Consider the following 22071-nt stretch of genomic DNA (forward strand, 5'->3'; position numbering starts at 1 on the left):
AGCTGAAAAATCAGGATAAAGAAAACACAGATGAATTCATGCTTCTGCTACTGGGGAAAACGATAATGATGGTAATTCCCAGAAAGAAACACCACAAAGTGTATGTGTGCACACTGGCATGCTCAGAAAAATAAACTGTAAGAATTAAGATGTAGTTCCAGCTTGTTAACAAAACAGTATTCATCGAATATACGAACGTTTCCCACACTTGGAATGGTTTGATCCAGACTGCGGAAGGCCTGGTCATCTCTATTTTAACAAGGTTCTCCCCCTCCCCCAGGTGAATCTTATCAGGGAAGTTGGGAACTAAACCATCTTAGAATTCCCCTTGTCTCTAATCTTCCCTTTCAAAATTATTAACATTCTGTACTGGAAAAAAAATCCTCAATAATATCAGATATAACAAGACAAACAGGACAATCACAAACATGCCTTAAACCCTCAACCAGGAGACAGCAAACCTTTTCATTCTTTTCCAGTGTTGATTTTTACTGTTTAAATCTAGAGGCAAAGAACACACTTAGGCCTGGGGTGGCGGAGGGGGGTATTTCATGCTGGTCTAACTCTGGAAGACACTATAAAATGATGACGTCAGGAAAAGATACCATTTGGTAACAGATTTTTTAATTTTTAATTTTTATTTTTTTATTGAAGTATAGTTGATTTACAATGTTGTGTTAACTTCTGCTGTGCAGCAAAGTGGCTCAGTTATACATATATATTCTTTTATATATATATATTCTTTTCCATTACAGAATAGGATATTGAATATAGTTCCTTGCGCTATACAGTAGGACCTTTTTGTTTATCCATCCTATATATAAAAGCTTACATCTGCTAACCCCAACCTCTCACCCCATCCCTCCCCCAACCTCCTTCGCCTTGGCAACCACCAGTCTGTTCTCTATGTCCATGATTCATAACAGATTGTTTTAAAAATAAAATCAAAACCACTGAAATAAACCTTGTGGCTTGAGATATCTGATCATCTGAAAGGACACTGAGCAATAATTTTCTTTCTTAGCTGGAAAAAAAACAGAAAGTAGAATGGTGGTTGCCAGGGTCTAGGGGGAGGGGGGGGAGTTACTATTTAATGAGCACAGAGTTTCAGTTTTGCAAGATGAAAACAGTTCTGGAGACGGATGGTGGTGATGGTTGTACAATATTGTGAATGTGTTTAATACCAGTGAACTGTACACTTAAAAATAGTTAAGATGGCCAATTTTACGTTACGTACCATGGTCCCTCAGTATCCACGGTGGATCAGTTCCAGGACCCACAAGGACACCCAAGTCCACGGATGCTCAAGTCCTTTACAAGCCACCTCATATAGGCAGTTCTGCATAAGTGGATACAACCAGCCCCAGATCGTGTAGTATTTTTGATCCCTGGTTGGTTGAATCTGCAGATCCTATTACCTATGGATACTGAGGGCTGACTGTATATTTTACCACAGTTTTTTAAAGTTTCCAAAAATTATTAAAGACAAATTTTTACATATTTGAGAGAAAAAGGCTATACTGAGGTGGAAAAAAGTCAAAGGGCTGTGATTCAGGTGTCCTGTGATTTAGTCCTAACTTGCTTTGACTTTGAACACACATCCAGACACCTGTGTCACACTTCCCATCTACAAAAAATGTGTATGGGGTGGAGGGAGGGCGTTGGGGGCTGCTGCTGCCATATGGTTTGAAAAACCCCACTGATTTGCCCAAAGTCTCAAGAGAAGGTCCATATGAAAGTACTTGGGGAACTAAGTATACAGAGCAATGTACAGAAGTTATTAAGAAGTTATCTATGGGCATACAAACAATGTAACACAATGTAATCAGAGAAGCAGAATGTGGTGCTTTGGTATGCTAATTATAAATAATCCTTCCCAGGCAACAAACTAGGAGTTCATCCATTCACTCAACATTTAATAAGCATCTACTATGTGCCTGGCAGTAAGGCATTAAGAATACAGGACTCTGATTTCATTTCTCTAATAACTAGCAATTTTGAACATGTCTTCATGTGCCTACTGGCCATCTGTATGTCTTCTTTGGAGAAATATCTATTTAGGTCTTCTGCACATTTTCCCATGCAAACTAGTATATACAGGATGGATAAACAACAAGGTCCTACTGTATAGCACAGGGAACTATATTCAATATCCTGTGATAAACCAAAATGGAAAAGAATATATATATATATATGCATAACTGAATCACTTTGCTGTACAGCAGAAATTAACAAAACATTATAAATCAACCATACTTCAACAAAATTAAAAAAAAATTTTTAAAGAATATAGGACTCTGTGTATGGAGAGCTCAGAGCTCTGAAGGGAGCTGGGGGGAGCTGGGGGGAAACCAGGAGAAAACCTGGTGGAAGAGTGCCAGGCAGGAGGCAAAAGCACACACGTGCGCTGTGTTAGAGGGAGCGTGCGTACAAGGGGACCAGTGCCCTGGCCACAAGCCAGCAAGCGGCAGGCGGACACGGGGAGAGACGAGGCTGGATGAACGGCAGGATCCAAGATGACGCAGAATCTCATGAACTTCTTAAGGGATTCTGAACGTTTTCCCAAGAACTATGGAAAACTATTAAAATGCATTAAGGAGGATTAAGAGATTAAGCTTTCAGCTCTGAGGTCAGACAGAGAAGAAATGTAGTGAACTGATGAGGATGAGTATAATTTTTGTGACTTTCTGTCTGAATTTAAAAAAAAAAAAAAAATCCCACAAGGACTCAGAGGCAAAGAATATACAAATCAATTTTCACTGCAAAGTAAAGGAGCGGTTACAGTGGAGGATTACTGGACTGAATGTCAATATTATGACATAGTATAAGTGTGTTTCATGTTTGGTAATTGCAATCATTGTTGCTTTTGTTGTGGTCATCCATGTACAATGCTTGGTGTCAGTCTATTTATGTCTTGTAAAAATAAAATACAGTGTGTGTGTGTGTGAATAAAAAAAAAAAAAAAAAAAAAAAGAAAGGCAGAATATGTCAAAAAAAAAAAAGTAGTGACAAACTTTCCAAAGGATGTGGCCTTTACTTAATTTTGTAAATCAAAGGAAATTGCTGAGCATTTCCAATGGAGGCTGGGTTTCTTTTTCTCTCATTTATTTTTGGCACCTGTTGGAATATTTGGGTTTGTGCTTATTTAGTGCAAGGGATGCAGGTAGACAAAGGGGTCACGTGGACTCGATGACCTCAGAGCTGGGTTTGCAGCTGAGGTGCTGTGGATACAGTCCAAGGTGGGAGCTTCCAAATGTATAATAAAAGGGAGAAACATCCACCATATAAATTCCTGCAGATTAAATGAGAAGCCAGCAAAAAAAAAAAAAAAAAAGAAATGTAAAAGAGTGAAAGTACTCCCAGAGAATCCAGGGAGAGGCCAGGGTGACTTGCGAAAGAACACGGCAGCAGTGGGGAGAAATGGACAGGCTGGGAGACAGAAGGTCAAATGCATAGAGCCAGGGGTGTAGGTACGGACGAGAGTCAACACAGAGAGAAGAGAAAGGCAGACAGGCAACCTTGAAGAACTCCCATGTCCACCAGCCTGTGATGTGAGACAGTCCGAGTGTGGAAAGGGCCCTGAGCAGGAACAGTCCAGGAAACGGAGGAAAACCAGGGCAGGGTGGGGCCAGAAAAGAAAAAGAGCATTTCGTGAAGAAAAGATACCTGCAGTCAGTAGGGTCAAATACTGACAAATAAGATGAGGCCTGGAAAATGTGTCCTGGATACCCACATTTATCCTGAAGTCACTCATGACCCTAGAAGAAGTGGTTTTGGTGGATCTGGGGGCCAGAAGCCAGATTCAAGTGGGTTGAAGAATAAGTATGGGGTGAAGAAATGAAAACAGAGGGTGCGGACAATTCTTTTGAGAAGTCTTCCCTTTAAGGAAAGAAATGGTCTATGGCAGTAGATGGAAAAAAGCATGGGGTTGAGAGAGGGTTTTTTTATTGTTTTATTAATGAAGAGGATTCAGCAGGCTTAAAATCCAGTGAGAAAGATCTGTTGAGAGAGAAAAGTTTACTAGAAGGAGAAAGAAGGTTTCTGAGGCAACAGTTGGGATGGGGTCCAGAGCAGGGGAGGACGCCCATCAAACTGGGGAAAAGATGGCGAGATGGATGTAGAGGAAGGTAGGTTTGTACCTTTGGGAGCCAAAAGAAAGACTTTCCACTTTCTGGCCTCAAAATCCTCTGAAAGCAGGAGTGAGGAAGGACAGAGGGTGTGAGGGAGAGAAGGGGTGAATTAACATGTATAGAAGAGACAGCTGGGCAGAACCATGAGGCTGGGAATCCACCCTGAAGTCGGACTTTCTCCACTGTGCTTCATTTGCTGGGTACAGGCACAGAGCAAGCAGAGAGCTGGGCTCAGACAGGTCAGGCTTTGCTGGGAAACTGGTGTGTACTCAGCAGCAGGGAAGGAGGTGAAAGGGATGCAGGGAAGGAAGGAAGGAAGGAAGGAAGGAAGGAAGGAAGGAAGGAAGGAAGGAAGGGGGAAGGGGGGAGGGAGGGAGGGAGAGAGGGAGGAAGGGGGAGGGAAGGAGGGAAGGAGGAGGGAAGGAGGGAAGGGGGAGGGAGGGAGGGAGGGAAGGGGGAGGGAAGGAGGGAAGGAAGGAAGGAAAGGGGAGGGAAGGAGGGAAGGGGGAGGGAGGGAAGGAAGGAAGGAAGGAAGGAAGCGGGGAGGGAGGGAGGGAGGGAGAAACCCACTCCATTCACCTAGACATCAGTCTTAGCCCAACCTCTGTGCTCAGCACACAGCACACCAACTCACACACAGATGCACGAAGCCACCCGTGTCACTTCCATCCGCTCTCAGATACATCACACAACACAAACATGCATTAACGATGCCTCACTTAGTCTATGATGGCAGGACAGTCACCATAACAAATTCCTGAAGATGACTGTTTGGACTAAATCGTGTTCAGGCTTAGCATATTCTTACTGTTCTTATTGGTGGGAAAAAGCATCTCATCTCGGCCCCCTCCCCTCAAGAGGGGAAAAAAAAAGACCTGTAATATGGTCCTTCCCCTCCCCCAGCAAATAACTTCGAACGTGCAGGAGACCCACCCACAGTTGTGTAACTGGGTGTAGACAGTCCTTTATGCTCATATTTGGGTACATATTGTTGAAGAAACTAAGCCAAGAGCTCCAAGGTAGCAACAAACTATAAAAGTAACTTTCCCTTTTCTCAAAAGGAGATGTATGAATTTACTTCCAAAATTCTTCTTTTTTTCCTACAAAGTGACTCTCTCCTACCAACAAGGCAGAAAGCAAAGAAAGAGAAACACTATAAAGAACAGAAACATGTATATGTGTAACTGAATCACTTTGCTGTACACCTGAGACTAACACAACATTGTTAATCAACTATGCTCCAGTCCAGTATAAAAAAGAAATTTAAAAAAAAAGAAAAGAAACACTATAATTCACAGCAAGCTTTGTTAGGACTTTAAGATTAGAATCTAACGTGAGACATTAGAAGATACCTAATGAATTATGACTCTCACTTCTTCACAAAGAACAATTAACCCCATAACAGCCTCACAGACTTTACTAAACACAGAGAATAGTATTAATTTTGACAGAGTAACTCCTTCAGTTCCTATATTTAAGTGACCTTACGAGAGTAAATTGTAAGTAAATCTACGGGCTAGATACCACCCTCCCCCACACAAAAAAAGGGGAGGGTGTGGGATGAATCAACTTATTTACTCTGGGAGAAAATATTAAACTACTTCTTTCAGAGAATAACATGAGAATATGAATCTGTCAATGAGCCAAAATAAAAGAGGTGCTGCAACAAAACAGAGGGACCTATCAGAGAACAAGAGATGGAGAGCACACAGCCACTGGTCCTGCACTGCAGGAGAAATCTCAGGGTAGGAGAAGGTCAGAGAATGCTGAGGGGAAGCTGATGAAGGGAGAACGCGTCAGGTTCGCAGTAAGGGGAGTCTTTAATCAAAGCCCATCTTCTCCCGAGCCTCCTAGACACAGCCCTGTTATTAGTGGGTCAGCAGCAGCCTGGAGGGAGGGAAGGAAACTGACATTTATTACATGCTTCCTAAAGCTGGCGTGACAGGCACGTTCTCACCTGTTATCTCAAGACACCGGCCTCCCTCCCTGCTAGTATTCTAACTTCTTAAATGATCACAGCACTCAGAAATGTGCCCACTTATTTGGTCATTTTTACCCTTAAACTCTTAACACACATACATGTTTAGACTAACAGTTTGTACACCAAACAGAGGGACACGCAGGCCTGCCCTTTCAGCTCTGGCACAAAGTTTAAAAGCTGAAGAAAATTAATTTATGAATAAAGGGGTAAATTTAAAAAGAAGAATTAAAAATGAAAGGGGTTTAGATCTGCTAGAATGCAATGAATAAGTAAGGAAACGTTTCTTTATCAAAGGCAGCATGTAGGGGAAACAGTACAGAAGGGGTATAGATCAATGCAACTCTTTTGGTAGACAATTCAGACATAAGTCTTAACATTTTAAATGACCCACAAATCCTACTTCCAGGACCTTATCCTACAGATGCATTCATACATCTGCAGAGGGACACATACAAAGTTCAGTACAGTATTTTTTAATAGCAAAAAATATAATGTCCATGAATAAGCACCATTAAATAAATTCTGTTACATCCATACAATAGAATACTATGCACATTCAAAAGAATAAGGTAAAGCTATTTTTGCTGATATAAAAAGATGTGCAAAAAAATAAATTAAGGGGAAAAAGGAAAAATGTGAAATAACACATGCTATTCTCTCATTTGTGTTTTAGAAAAGATTATAAACATATTAAAGATTAGGTGGTAATGTAAACTAGACCTCAGTAAAACAGATCCCCACCACCACCACCACCGCCCTGCCAAAAAGAAAAATAGGTGTTTGTATATGCACAGAAAATTTCTGGAAGAATAGGAAGGAAACTTAACAGTTGCCTCTGGGGCAAGGGTCTGAGAATCTGGAGAAAGAAATCACATTTCAATGCATAGCCTCTTATTCTATTGGAATGTTTTATGATGCTAATGTTTGCTTTTTGGTTGTTGTTATTGGTTGCTTTTGCTTTTGTTTTTCCAGCACAGATATAAGAAAAAGTAGGACTGTGGCAAGGAATGCCTAGTGTGGAAACTGCTACAAAATTTATCAAACTTTCATGGCGAGGCTGGCCAGGTGAGCCATCTTCCTATTATGCCTGGGTCACTTTTTAAGTTTCTGACTCAAAAATGCAACTAGGAGAATTGGGGCTATGCCTTACTTCCTATCTACAAGGAGCTATTTCATAGAATAATGGAAGGCTTAGTATGATAGAGAATTTCTGTAAATTAATCGGGGCAAGAGGGCCAGAAACACAAAAAGAAGGTAATATGAGCAGATATTTCTTCTAAATATTTACATGCTAAACTCTAGTCCCAAAACTGCATGTAATAATACACAGAAGAATACTAAAAATTGTCACCGGATATGAACATTAACTCACACGGATACCGATGCATTACCAGCCATGCATGTGAGCTCCCTACGGATTTTAAAATGTAGTAATGTTTACAAGTCACCCACGTATGCCCTCAGAGTTCATGTTTTAAGTTTATTTGGTAAGGTAAATAAGCAATTTGATTTTGCCTCACAAACTGAAATGTTTGTGACTTTTTAAAAAATGAACAACCATCAAGGCTCTGTCTGTGTCTAGCCCATGGCCATACAAACCTTACCTGTGTACACACACACACACACACACACTCTCGTACCTCTGGGTTCTGCAGCCTGAGGGCAGACCAGGTTCTGAGAGAAAAGAAATCCCTAGTGGACACTAATCCAACTTCCTATGGGAACATTTAAAACCTTAAAGGGCCTCCTCCCAGTATTAAACCAGTCCAATCCAGTATAGCTTGTAAGGTGTGACTGAATCCAGGTATGAGGCTGAATCACAGCCTCCAGGTCCTATTAAAGAAGATGACTCTGACCACGGCCTCACCGCCTAACCTTCCCAATTACAGTGTCTTTAAAGATTTAATAGAATGCAATACGATGGTCCCATTAAATTCTAATTCCAAATGAAGACAATGAACAAAATCATTGCTACCCAACTGCACACTCAGACAAGTGAAAAATTCCTGGCTGCCTAATTAGAAAATATTTAAATGGCATGCTTCTAAAACACAACCTGTTCCAAAAATGTTGTCTTACTTGGGTAATAGATTTAAAACATGCTTGTGAAAAGAATGCCAGGGGCTTGAAAAGGAGAGTTAAATAAATGAATGGGATAAATTAAGAACAAGAAGAGGACAAGCCGAAACTAGTGAGCTGAAATAATTTCTCTACAAAACACCCCCAGCATTTCAGTCCTGACATACTTATTAGTATCGTGACGTGTGGCCACCTGAGGCTCACCTGGCCCCACTGCACAGTCTGTGCTCTTTTGTTCTTGCCCGTGGGTGCCCATTCTTGTCTCTGCCTGTCGGACAGAAATGTTTTCACGCTGAGTGATGCTGGGCCCTGCTGAGTTGTAACTTGGCTTTCATCAGTGTTCCAGGGCAGGGACTGATAAAGTCAGACGAGTTGGGGGCTGAATTCAAGCTGGAAATCAGAGCTTTATTTCTCAGAAAGGAAAAAGTCCAGTTTCCTGTGTGTATGAGCATACTTGAGAGCATAGAAGTCTCAGTTGAACCCTCTGCTGTTAACATCTGCCTCTAAAAAACGTGTGCTACTGTCAGGAATTTCACTCCTCTGTGTCTGTCTTAACTCCTGGTGACTTATCAGTCAACTGGCATCTAGAGGATACTCCTAGAATCCCCTGGCTATTGGTTCTCAGTTAATTCTACTTCATCCTCTCTCGCTTTTAAGCTCCTTACTCATCAAATGCACTTGTGACATCCTTTTCATCTAAGTCCATCAAACCCAAGTCTGCTTTGTTATTCTTTCAAATGAAAAGTAAGGTAAGGAGCAACAGTGAGGCTTATTTACCTAAGATGTCTTACCAGTTGTGGTTTTTGGTGAAAAGGTTTTAATATGCTTTAAAGAAAATTTAAACTATATAAACAAAACAAGCAGAAACTAGTATAGATAGATGGTATTTTTATTATTTGAACCCTTTGCATGGAAAACTGAATATAACGAACGTGCCTAGAAGGAATTAGGAACAGAATTTCCTAAGACAGAAGTAATATAAAAACAATGTATTTATCAGTGACCTATTTAAATAGAGCCCACAGAACCATCCCTTGTAATCTCTTCTACTAAATCATATTACTTTATCATCCTTACTATTGAAACCGAGCAGGACCCTATGGGGCTCCTGGGCACGGAAGCCTTTCTTTCCCCGGTCTCTTGTCTGTAGGGAACAGACTTCAGCCTCCATGATCTTCCCTGAGTCCCAAAGGGCAGATTCGAACAGCTGCCAATCAGGCAAGGGAGGGGGACGCAGAGACAAGAGAGGAGCAGCCCTGGGGCAGGGTCCTGGTTCCGCCTCAAGGGATACACATATCAGTATCTTTGAGTTCTTTACAGAACTAAAACCCCCAATAAATGGAAGATGTCAGCATTCTTCATTCCAGAGAAGACCCCCTGAGGCCAGATTAAAGGAACCAGAGAAGCTCATCAAGATTAGGAGATCACCTGAGACCAGATTAAAGGAGTGCAGGCCCTGCACACACCCTAATCTTATCAGCAACCCCACCCTTGTACCACTGCTATAAAACTCCTCACCAAATCCTCCTGGGATGGGACACGCAGTTTTGAGGGGCACAAGCCCGCTGTGGCCTCCTTTACCTGGCAGAGCAATAAAGCTATTCTTTCCTACTCTACCTGGCAGAGCAATGAAGCTATTCTTTCCTACTCTACCCAAAACCCTGTCTCTGAGGTTCAGTTTGGCACCGGTGCACAGAGGCTGAGTTTTCAGCATCACTATCCATCGCACTATCCAGGCTATCCACCCTCTGTAGGATGACATGACACACTAAAACTGCAGAATAGTCCATTTGTGATTTTCCTCTTACTGGTACTAAGTATTTTAATGTCCTCTTATATTATCTACAACTTTCCTCACTACATTACAGTTGTTGGTGATGCTATTTTCAGAGATGGCTGATTCTAAGTTAAACAATTAATGCTGTCCTCATTAATTTCTTACAAGGGACCAAGATCTTAGCTGGCGGTTATATATGATACTACTCATTTGGTCATCTTGTAAGCAGATAGGGTAGGGGGTCCCCGGAGAAAGAGAACCAGGCACGGCTTTCTTGACATAAGAGGAGCCATTTTTGGTCTAAGCCATTTTGTGATCTAAGCCTGGCCACAGTGCTTACCCTTGAACAGATCTCAGTAATTAATGATCTTAATGGAACATAAGAAAGCAGAAACATTGCCTGTTATCAGGCAAGAGAAGTAACAATAGCAAAGATAATACATCAGTTGTAAAGATTCCCAGTTCTGTTTCAATGGTGAAGATGAGCCTGAAATGCTCAACCACCAGATAAACTAGAACCTAAGGGATGACGATGGTGACCTTTTCTGACCCTTGTGGCTTCAATCAACTAAAGCTTGGGCTCTGTCCACCACCCAAGCCCCTTCATGAATATGCATGTACTGTTAGCTTAAAACTTCCCCAATTTTGCTGTTTGGGGAGACACTGCTTCTGGAAAGATCTCCAGTGTTCTCCTTACTTGCTGCAAGTAAAATAAATCCTTCCCAATCTTTGGTTTGGTTGTGCCTTTTGGCTGGACACCCTCCAAAAGGCAAACCCAGTTTTCAGGTAACAATTTCTTAAATCCATCAAGAATTTTCACATATCTTTGCTGAATATCATTAGTCTTCAAGGATGCACAACCACAGCTTCTCTGGCCAAAAGTTCCATTTCTTCATATGTAGTCTGCCTACAGGAAATTACCTAAGTATTTACACGGAAGTATAAGAGGACTTGAGAATCCAGGGCAATCACCTCCATTATTTAAAAGCGTATGTGATACGGAGCATATGAGTTACCTTTTGACCCTCAGTTTAATAATTTAACAATTTGATAACAAATTGATAACAATGGAAATAGTGCCATCTATTTCACAGGACTGTGATAATTTTAAAAGCTACCGTATATTAAAAACAGGCAGGACAGGAATTAATACCTGGTCAACATCCTGCATCTATTTCCTGGGTACCTGCTATGTGACAGTTACTTTCTTTTCACCTCCATGGAACATTCTTAGTGCCTAACATCTATAAATCAGTCTTATGAAAATTTCTCTTCATTTTTATTTCATATAATAGTTCTTTCGAAAAACAGAATTTTAGAAAATTAAGCTTCTATGGAACTTTTAGAATAAAAGTAAACTGTTAGTAAAGTGCTGTTTACTGGGGTTAACAAACACACTCTCCACTTTCAAAAGTCATAATCTATGGGGGGACACTAATAGAAATATGCTAGTTAATCCAAATTAATGTGCTTGACTCACAACTGTTGACAGTATTCACATCAATACAGAATCTGAAGGATGCTATTACCTTCCCATTTCAGATCTTAATTCTAAATCTTAGAAGATACTAAGTGCAGTTGGCCCTCTGTATCTACGGTTTCCGCATCCTCAAATTCAACTAACCACGGATCAAAAACATTTGAAAAAAAATTCCAGAAAGTTCCAAAAAGCAAAACTTGAATTTGCTGTGTGCTGGCAACTAGGTACACAGCATTTCCATTGTATAAGGTATTAGAAGTAACCTAGAGATGATTTAAAGTATACGGAGGATGTGTGAAGTTATATGCAAACACTACACCATGCTACGCAGGGGACTTGAGCATCTACAGATTTTGTTATCTGCGGGGGTCCTAAAGCCAACCTCCCCAGCAGATACAAGGGGACAACTGTACACAAAAACCTTACTAAATCAGTTATTACAAATAATACTGGTTTACTCTTAAATGATAAACACTATTTTCCTTCTCACCTCTAGAGAAATCTCTAGCATTCTATCTATGGCAGGTGACCTTGTCACATCGGGGTACCATAACCCTCTTTCCATCGGGGTACCATAACCCTCTTTCCATCCACGGCCCCAATCACGAGGTTGTTTCTTGTGAAGCCCTCCTTCCCTCTTAAGGGCCTTCTCAACAAAGTATCCTATATGGTTAGACTTGGCATCTGAGTAGAAACCAAACCCATGTGCCACCTCAGATGATTTTTATTACAGAAGTCAAATAAAATTCATATAAATAATAAAACTTTTTATCTGAAAAAATCCAAGAAGCCCAATGAAGTGGGTACGTTTCCAGAGCGAATCCAAATAAATACATTACAAAATTTAAGAGAATAATTATCAAGTAAAAACAACTGTTAAGTAAAACACTACTCTCTAAATGTGATTAGTACTGCCCAATAGCCAAAAATCTGCTAACAGTGATTTCATAATTGTTCATAACTTTGTCTCCTTTGTTTCTAGAGTAAATCAAGGCTCTCAACAAAGAAAAGCATGTGGAGCTCAATGCCACCTGCTTAATTCTTACACATACTAGGAAAAAAAAGTACTCAGTTGTTTTTTAAGTAAAAAGAAAGGCCCAAGGACTTACAAAAAATACAGTTCTACAGATGAAAGATTTCTTCTAGTAAAAGAAACCACAGTAATTCTAGGCATAGGGTAACAACAAAACTTCAGCAACAAAGAAATCTTCGAAGTATTTAAACCTGATATTCAGTATTTTTACCATGAACTCCAACAAGGGAAAACAAAGCACACTAGGAAATCCAAGTTCAAAGTTAAAGCTAAACATACTACTATATACAAAATAGACAGTACACAGAACTCTACACAATATTTCATAATAACCTATAAGGGAAAAGAATCTGAAAAAGAATAGATACATATGCAGCTGAACCAGTTTTCTGTACACCTAAAACTAACACAACATTGTTAATCAACTATACTTCCATTAAAAAAAGAAGTTAAAGCTAAGCAATGTTCTAAAATGATCACTCTGCCAAAATAAAAGTTCAAAACAAATCACTTTCACAAGATTCAAATCTTCTCCTAAAGCAACGTGAGCTCTGTAACATTAAACAGGAAATGTTAGGATCTTTGACACAGCAGTGACTTATTTAAGTATAAAAACGCACAGCAGGTATATACCAATTGGTACTCATAATCCTTCCTAAGTATTGAAGAGACAATGCCTGGAGACCAGTTGTTTTTAAAAGTCTATTATTTTAGAAGAACAGCTGCCTTCTAAATGTTTTGCTTCTAAGCTAAAAAACTTCAGAGAGCAGAGCACACCCTCAAAATGCATCGTGACACACATCCTTTGGTGTAACAATCCAAATACTGTCATTCAAAGGCTAAGAAGACCTTTCCACCCTAGGTACAGAACAGGTGAGACTTCCGACGGCCTGTGTTCTAAGTCACACAGGACACAGTGTGATCATCACACTGTCTGTGACCATGAAACCCTCTTGGCACCGTGTTCCTCAAGGAGAGCTGGCACTTTACTCTGGGCAAGCACAGGTTTTTATTTTTAACTCAGCAATCTACACCTACCTCTACTGAAATGTTGTCCTGTAAAGGAAGCAGACTATGACAGCGTTTAAAGGGGACTCTTGGGTGTGGACCCATGGGAGACTCAGTACAGTTCTATAGATGTCAAAGTCTCCAAAATAAAAAAGAGTGGGGAGAAAGGGGAGAGAAAGAGAAAGGAAGAAAGAGAAAGGGAGAGATGGGGTTCCAGGCAGACTGGGTGAGAACCTAGCTCTGCAACCTGGTGGAAGTGTGACCCTGGCTAACCTGAAGTTCCCCATCTATAAAAGTGGGTGACAGCAGCTCCTGTTTTATGGGACTCTGGGAGATGAGTGAGATAACATAAGGAAAGCATTTAACAGAATGCCTCACATGCAGAAAGTTATCAAAATATGAACTATTCTGCCTAATTATTATTTTTATTGCAATCAAATAAGTTTGTCAGTTTAGTGGGTTACTCTATTTAGGAAGATGTTCAGTTCTTCAACAACATGACATAATCCTTGCAAAACTAAGAAAAATAATGGAGATCAATACATCATTTTCAATCAAGAATTTCCAGGGATTTCATTTCTTATAAGGCAATAGGAGTGTGGACTCAACAGGCAAATACCTGGGTTTGAATCCCAAGCCCGACACTCGGTTTTGTGACTTAAAGCAAGTATTTACTCTGGTCTCAGTTTCTGTCTGTAACTCAGGGATGACAAGATTCCCTTAGGGATGCTGTGTGGTCTGAGTGAATGAACATATGTTAACTGCTTAGGACAGCACCTGGCACTTAGTAGGTGCTATGTCAGTGTTAACTCAGATCTTGGGGTTAACAATTCTCACCGGGAAACTGTTTACCACCCCAAAGTTGGCCATCATTAAACCCAGCTACTCACTAGAGTAACTAGATAAGGAGGCTATGATATGGAAACTTGTGAGGCTTAGTCTGAACCTTGACCTCACTATCATCAGTTCTCTACATACACAATCTTGGCCCTCCACCTACAGATTCTACGTATCAGAGCTTATTCTCCACTAAGTCACTGACAAAATCCAAAGACACACCATAGCTCTGTGTATCTGAGTGACGATCTCTGGGTAGCGGAAATGTGATTTTTTTTTCACTTGTCCGTATTTCTAATGTTCTGCCATACACATTCAGTGCTTGTCTAATAATAAAAGGTTATTTTAAAATTTGGAAATGAAAGAAACACTTCTCAGATTTGTCAAAGGGGGAAAAAAAACAACGAATTCCATACCTGTATTTATGAATGATGGCATTAAATAGTTTTCCGTCTCTCCAGCAGGTGGTGAAATTTTCACACCGAATCCCCACATAACCCTCGGTGGCCTGCTGTGTCCACAGTAACAATCTCTCTTTTGCAGACATGTCTTCTGACTCACCAGTAACATGGATATCAGATATCTAAATGGAACAGAAAATGTTAAACCATTAGGAAGGAAGGAAACTAACGCAGATTAAGAACCTACTATGTGCCAAGCACTTTACAAGTGCTGTTTCACTTAATCCTCCTAACTCTCACTTGTAAGAGGAGTATATTTTTCCCATTTTACATACAGGGAAACTGAGATTCAAAGAGGTTAACAGATGGAAAAGTCAGATTTAACCCAAGCATCTCATTTTTTTTTCATTCCAAAACATCCCAGTGTTGAAAATTCTCCATTCCACTTTACTAATCAGATCTGTTCAAACAACTTAAGCACATGTCTTTCCAAGTTCAAATGGATCAAGGCAGAACCTACAAATTAATCTACGTTACTACCTGCAGAGAGGAACTTGATCCAACAGGTATTCTGTGTAAAGAACAGAAAAGGAAAACAGCACCCTCTCCAATTAACCACATTACATAACAATTTGGCTTGAGGTCTCTCTAATTTTCTCATGAATCCTCATTCAGCTTACTCAATGGGAAACTTTTATCAAATAATTTTCCCTATACTTTGTTTTCATTAATTTTTTAAAGTCTCTTCCATTAAATGATAATAAAACAGGTCCCCAGTTCACACGATTTACGTCTGCAAGTCGCCCTTTGATAAGGGTCCTACTTAACCTGCTGATAATGACATTAAGGCACCAAGTGACTTCGGCAGGGGTCACACAGTGATTTCCAAACTGGGAGTAACACCAGCAAACTGTTCCCTCAGCCAGTGCAGGAGCAAAGCCAGGGGATAAAGAGGACAGGCGGCCAGCCAGGGTCAGATGGGAAGCAAAACGGAGGGGGGGGGACAAGTCATCTTGCACCAGGAAGAAAATCCCTGAAGTCATGACACTGGCCCCAGTCCTGGCCGCTAGTCCCATAGCTTTGAACACGTCATTTCACATCCGTGAGTCAACATCCTCATCTATGAGGAGGAAGGAGGCAGAAGCAGATACTGTTCAAGACTCTTTTCAGTCTAAACTCTGAGAGGCTAAGACACTGTAAAAACAACACAGAAAGCAAAGGTCCAAACAGGCAGTCAGGCAACTGAAAGTAGAAAAGCCAGACCAAAGATAGCCCTTAGCCTAGAAAGATGAATGGATAAAGAAGATGTGGCGCATACACACACACACACACACACACACACACACACACACACACACACACACACACAGTGGAATATTACTCAGCCGTAAAAAAGAATGAAATAATGCCATTTGCAGCAATATGGATGGACCTAGAGATTATCATACTAAGCGAATTAAGTCAGACAAAGAAAGACAAGTACCATATGATATCACTTATATGTGAAGTCTAAAATATGGCACAAATGAACTTACCTATGAAACAGAAACAGACTCACAGACATAGAGGACAGACTTGTGGTTGCCAAGGGGAGGGGGGGTGGGGGAGGGATGGACTGGGAGTTTGGAATTAGCAGATGCAAACTATTATACATAGAATGGAAAAACAACAAGGTCCTACTGTATAGCACAGGGAACTATATTCAATATCCTGTGATAAACCATAATAAAAAATTATGAAAAAGAATATATATGTATAATAACTGAGTCATTTTGCTCTACAGCAGAAATTAACATGACATTGTCAATCAACTATACTTCAATAACATTTAAAAGAATAAAATAAAACAAAGAAAGTCTTTTACACTGGGCAATGCTATGTGCAAACAGAAAGCCCTTTATTCCTACCGCTGTCCCAGGAGCCAGAGGACTAGAGGCCAACCCAGGGACCTGGGGCAGGAACACGTGGCAGTTAAGCCCACCCTAGGCCTACCAGCTCTGCCAGCACCCCGTGGAAGGGATGTAGGCCCACACACCTCTCTCCATCCGGTACTGGATGAGGCAGCCGTGCCAGGGAGCTCACACCCAGACACAGCCGGAGCAAGGCTCCCCACACAGGGCCAGTATTCGAAAGTGCAGGAGTATCTCAATTTAGTCATCCTTCCTAGGAATCTGTGCTCATCTCCACAGCACAGGAAAGAACTGTGCGCATGAACATGTTACATAGGATATATGGGAAGGATTTCTTTTTGTTTGTTTGTTTTTGTTTTCATTTTATTGAAGTATAGTTGATTTACAAGGCTGTGTTAGTTTCAGGTGTACGGCAAAGTGATTCAGTTACATATTTATATATTCTTTTCCAGATTCTGTTCCCTTACAGATTATTATAAGATAGTGAGTACAGTTCCCTGTGCTATAAGGCAGGTCCTTGTTGGTTATCTCTTTTATATATAATAGTGTATATCTATTAATCCCGAATTCCTAATTTATCCTTCCCCCCGCCTCGCCCCTTTGGTAATCTTTTTTTTAAAACATGGGAAAAAAAAGAGCAGAAACATCACCCAACTTCCAACTGACATTCTGCCCTAAAATCATGCTGGCGAGCCTTTCCAGCACATCCCAGGAGTTCAAATCCCATCTCTACCACCTACATGTTCAAGTTACTTATCTGCTTTAAGATCGTTCTCTCACTTGTAAAACAATGATGATAAGAGTCATTACACTGTGTTGTGCAAATTCAACAACATGGACACAGAGTAATGCCTGGCACACAGTAAGCACACTTTCAATTTGTTGGCTATTTTATTGCTGTGGTTATTCTTTTTTTTGGACAAAGGGAGAAGCAAATACTTGGCTTTATTATTCTCCCAATTCTCTTAGGAAAAGGAGTAAAAGATAAAAGTTTTCAAATTTGTTGCCTCAAACCAATTGAAATCTCTGAAAACAAGGTTCAGAGAAACGAATCTAGGAAACTGTAAATGAAAAGTTGAACCTCTATGTAAAATTTCACAAGAGCCTTTACAGATTATAAAATCAGCTGCTTTTGGACTTGTGGTTGCCAAGGGGGAGGAGGGTGGGGGAAGGATGGCCTGGGAGTCTGGGATTAGCAGATGCAAATTAGAATATATACGATGGATATAAACAACAAGGTCCTACTGTATAACAGCACAGGGAACTATATCCAATATCCTATGATAAACCATAATGGAAAAGAATATATATAAAAGTGTATATATGTATAACTGAGTCACTTTGCTGTACAGCAGAAATGAACACAACATTGTTAATCAACTATACTTCAATAAAATTTTTAAAATATATATATATATATATATATAAAATCAGCTGCTTCTGGGAACCCTAAGAACGCAGGAGCTACGTGGGTGGTATTTATAGCTATATGAAGAAAGGGGCGATAGCTGGGTAGAGGCCGGGTCAAGAACTTTCCACGCCAGTCCAGTCACAAAGGTAATGCCTGTTATAACAAGGGCTGCCAGAACATTTCAACCAGAGGGTAAGTTTAATAGTTGCAGCGCTGCCCAGCACACCCAGGGAAAGATATTAAGGAAGAATAGTTTAGAGGTCTGAATATGGCTAAACATCAACCAGGAGAAAATAATATATTTTATTAAATAAGTTCCCGAAGGTTCCCAAATCATATTTCAGCATGTTACTCTCACACACACCGTATCAGACCATTACACATGCATACACTGATTCAAAAGCTATAGTTTTAAAGGGTATTTTCAAATATGTTATGAACCAAACTTTAACATATCAAAGACCACTATCACATTAAGTCTTTCAGCTTCTCCTGGGATTTCCAATTAACTGAGTAGTTACCCCATAGGGAAATCAAGGCGTTTTTGGATATACTGTTACCACTAGCCACTACCTATCTGAGTCTATCAAACTTTTCATGATATGGTGTAAACAAAATTAAAAAGCAAAATAAACCAAATGCTAAACGTTGTTAAGTCTGCAGTTGCCACTCATGACTCCTAAAGTAAAATCTGCGCATTCAGCAAAACAGCCTGACTCTTCCATCAAGGGCAGGCCAGGTGGGATTCTAGGAAGTAACCAAGGCTCCTCCCTTCGAATCCTGGAGGCACACAGAGAGCAGAGACGGTTTCAATTCCTGCTGCCTGCGTTCAAACCCCAACTGCAACCACTAAGAGGATTAAGACCCAGAGCTACTCAGCATGGATGGACCCAGAGATTATCATACTAAGTGAAGTAAATCAGACAGGGAAAGACAAATATATGATATAGCTTATATATGGAATCTAAAAAAAATGATACAAAGGAACTTATTTACAAAACAGAAAGAGACTCGCAGACATAGAAAACAAACTTATGGTTACCAAAGGGGAGAGGGGGGGAGGGATAAATTAGGAGTTTGGGAGTAACAGATACACACTACTATATATAAAAGAGATAAACAACAAGGACCTACTGTACAGCACAGGGAACTCTATTCAATACCTTGTAATAACCCGTAATGGAAAAGAATCTAAAAAAGAATATATATAAATATATGTATACTTGAATCACTTTGCTGTACACCTACAACCAACACCACATGGTAAATTAACTATCCTTCAATTAAAACAAAGAAAAGATTCTCCTCGTTTTTAAAACTTAAATGATGCCATAATAACATCTTCCTCCTGGAGCAGTTCTAAAGTTAGGACAAGATAATCTGCATTATCTCAGCACAGGGCCTGGCAGATAGAAAACTCTACAAATGTCAGCTTCTCCCACCACAACTTCATGAGCAGTATTTGCTGCTTCAAGCCTCTCACCAGCGATCTGTCAGCTCGCATCTAACACAAACAAGATGCTTTAGACCCAAGTTCCTTTTCGAAACTGGAAGCCCTCATGCCTCTCATCCGGGTCACTGCTGCTGCCCCCCAAGCGCAAGTTCTTCCTCCCACTGAGCCTCTCCAGAGACGTTTCATCTCTGCTTCATCTCCCAGACCCAGACTGCCTCCACTCCCAACTTTCCAGAAGTATCTATTCCACGGGAAACCAAGTCCGCCTCAGCTTCATTACCCTGCCCCGCTTCTGCCTTTTTACTGAAACCCAGGCCCCCCCACTGCACTGCGTTAACTCAAGTCCTGGACACCACTGGGCCCACGGGCAGGGCATGTGTTTCTAATGTTCCCAGTGAAAACTAGTAGTTTTCAAACCATTATCCACGGGCACAAAGACCTTGCCTTCACACAGCAGGTCACTCTTGTGCCACCACCTTCTTCCTGGCCTCAAGATGACCCACACTCCCCAGCGGTCTGACACCGGGCTGGCTGTCCCCGTCTGCATCCAGGGCCCCATCCTCACAGGCCTTTGTCTTCCCTCCATGTCAGCCGGTCACACACACCTGTGGCCACAGCCTGGATCTTGTCACCTTGAACCCGACCTAGTCCACTTCAGGTCTGTACCTTCTGATAGCAATGTCCATTCTTCCAGCACTTTCATTCCTTAACTCCAGCTGGACCAACCACCAGGCTCAGCAACATCTCACATTCCTCCACTGGCCCGATTCTGCCCCGTCTCTGACCCCTCTGCTCTCTTTACCTCCTTCTTCTCCATTCGGTTTGCACCACATGATCCATCACGTCAACCACCATCCTCAACTCCCTCACCCCGTCCTCACCTTGCAACCACCCAGCCGAACCTCAACCGTGATCCAGGCAGCGGTATGTCGTCTCCACTCCTGCCCTGAGTATACACCTGAACTAGAGGAAACCATACCACCACGTGGACCACTGCCTCCACGAATCCCAGCTCTGATCTCAGCCGGGGGCTCCAGGAAACTTGCCTTTTCTTCTCAGTGTCCTGAACAGCTGGTTTTTCTATCCCTCACAGCATCTCTGCCAACTCTTCACGAAATGCCTGAAACTCGTACCCCACCCCCTCTTCTTTCCATGTCTGGCATCACTTTTTCATCTTCTTTACAGAGAAAACAGTGACACACGTAAGAGCCCCCTCACTGTCCCACCCTGTCACCCTTGACCTTTGCTTCCTCCTGACCTGCTTCCCTCCTGTGAATCCTCCACCTCCTGGGGGGGGGGGTCTCACTATCAGTGACCCTCCCTTCACCTGGGTCTTTGCTCTGAGTATGTAAGATGCCCAAGGCTCTTCCATCCTAAAATAAATAAAAACAAATAACCTTCATAAACCCAGTTTCCTCTGTACTTAGCACCAACTCTCTTCTCAGGAAAGCAACTGGAAAAAAAAACATTCTGTGTTTTATAATCTTTATTGTCTTTACTCCTCAACCCGTCGAGACTTGGTTTCTACCCCAACCACTCCACGGAAAGTAAGGAGAGGCGACCAGATAAACAGGGAGGGAGTTCTTGCTCATGATTCTGTTTTCTCAGGAAAGAAGGAAATTAGTTGGCTGTGGAACGTCGCAGAGGAAGCGATGGGCAGAGGCGGGGATCACGCAATGAGGGGCAGCACAGGGTCATCGGTCTTGCCTCCAGTTCCCCATCCTGACCTTTTGCCGAGGCAGCAGTTCTGCCAAACCTGCCCATCTGCAAATTTCCCACGAACCCGGGGAGACCGAAGTGCCTGATTCCAGGGGTGCATGAGCTGCCCCAAAACGGTCTTCAAGGGAGAAGAGGGTCTTATAGCCCCATTTCTTCCGTTTCCCCATGGCCAACGATGAGTTGAAGCAAATATTATCTTTACTCAGGACCATCGCCTCTAGTCTCCAGGGTCAATACCAACATCTTCTAAGACATAGTCATGATAGACCTAGAACAATACCGGGCTCAGGAGAGCTTCCCCTTCCTCTGGAACTAAGCCTCAGTGTTGGGACTAGTAACAGCCTCCTAACCAGCTGCACTGCACCACGTGTGCCCTGCTCTCACTCCGCAGACACATTAATCCAGGTCAGTCTCGGCTGGTCTGCCCAGACCCAAGCCATTCTCCTTCTATTCCACGATCAAACCATACGAATGTCAGACCATGTGGACTACACACTCCCTCTCTCCTCGGGTCCTCTGTTCAGGCTACTTCTCCCCTTGGAACATCCTCCCCATACCCTGCCCAGCGTGGTCAGACTAGGTGCTCACTTACCATCTGCTGAGTAAGGGGCGGGAGACAGAGAGGGAAGGGGGAGGAAAGGAGGGGAGGGGGGAGGAGAGGGGGGGAGGAGAGGAGGGGGGAGAGAGGGGAGGAGTGGGGGAGGGAGGGGGAGGAGAGGAGGGGAGGGGGGAGGGGGGAGGAAGGAAGGAAGGGAGGGAGGGAGGGAGGGAAGGAAGGAGGGAAAGGAGGAAACAGGGAAGGAGGGAGGGAAGGGGGAGGAAAGAAGGGGGGAGGGAGGGGGAGGAAAGGAG

At 41.9% G+C, this 22071-nt stretch overlaps 1 protein-coding gene across 1 annotated transcript in view; it reads right to left on the bottom strand.

The window, feature by feature from the left end:
- The window catches only part of LOC118903071 (dystonin-like), a 491338-nt gene that overhangs the window by 197663 nt on the left and 271604 nt on the right, over positions 1–22071 (bottom strand). Inside the window, 1 exon segment of the mRNA XM_036867747.1 lies at positions 14742–14908. Within this exon segment, the coding sequence (XP_036723642.1) occupies positions 14742–14908 (167 nt within the window).

Source organism: Balaenoptera musculus, chromosome 11 (assembly GCF_009873245.2).
Source record: "Balaenoptera musculus isolate JJ_BM4_2016_0621 chromosome 11, mBalMus1.pri.v3, whole genome shotgun sequence".
NCBI classification, from domain to species: Eukaryota; Metazoa; Chordata; class Mammalia; order Artiodactyla; family Balaenopteridae; genus Balaenoptera; species Balaenoptera musculus.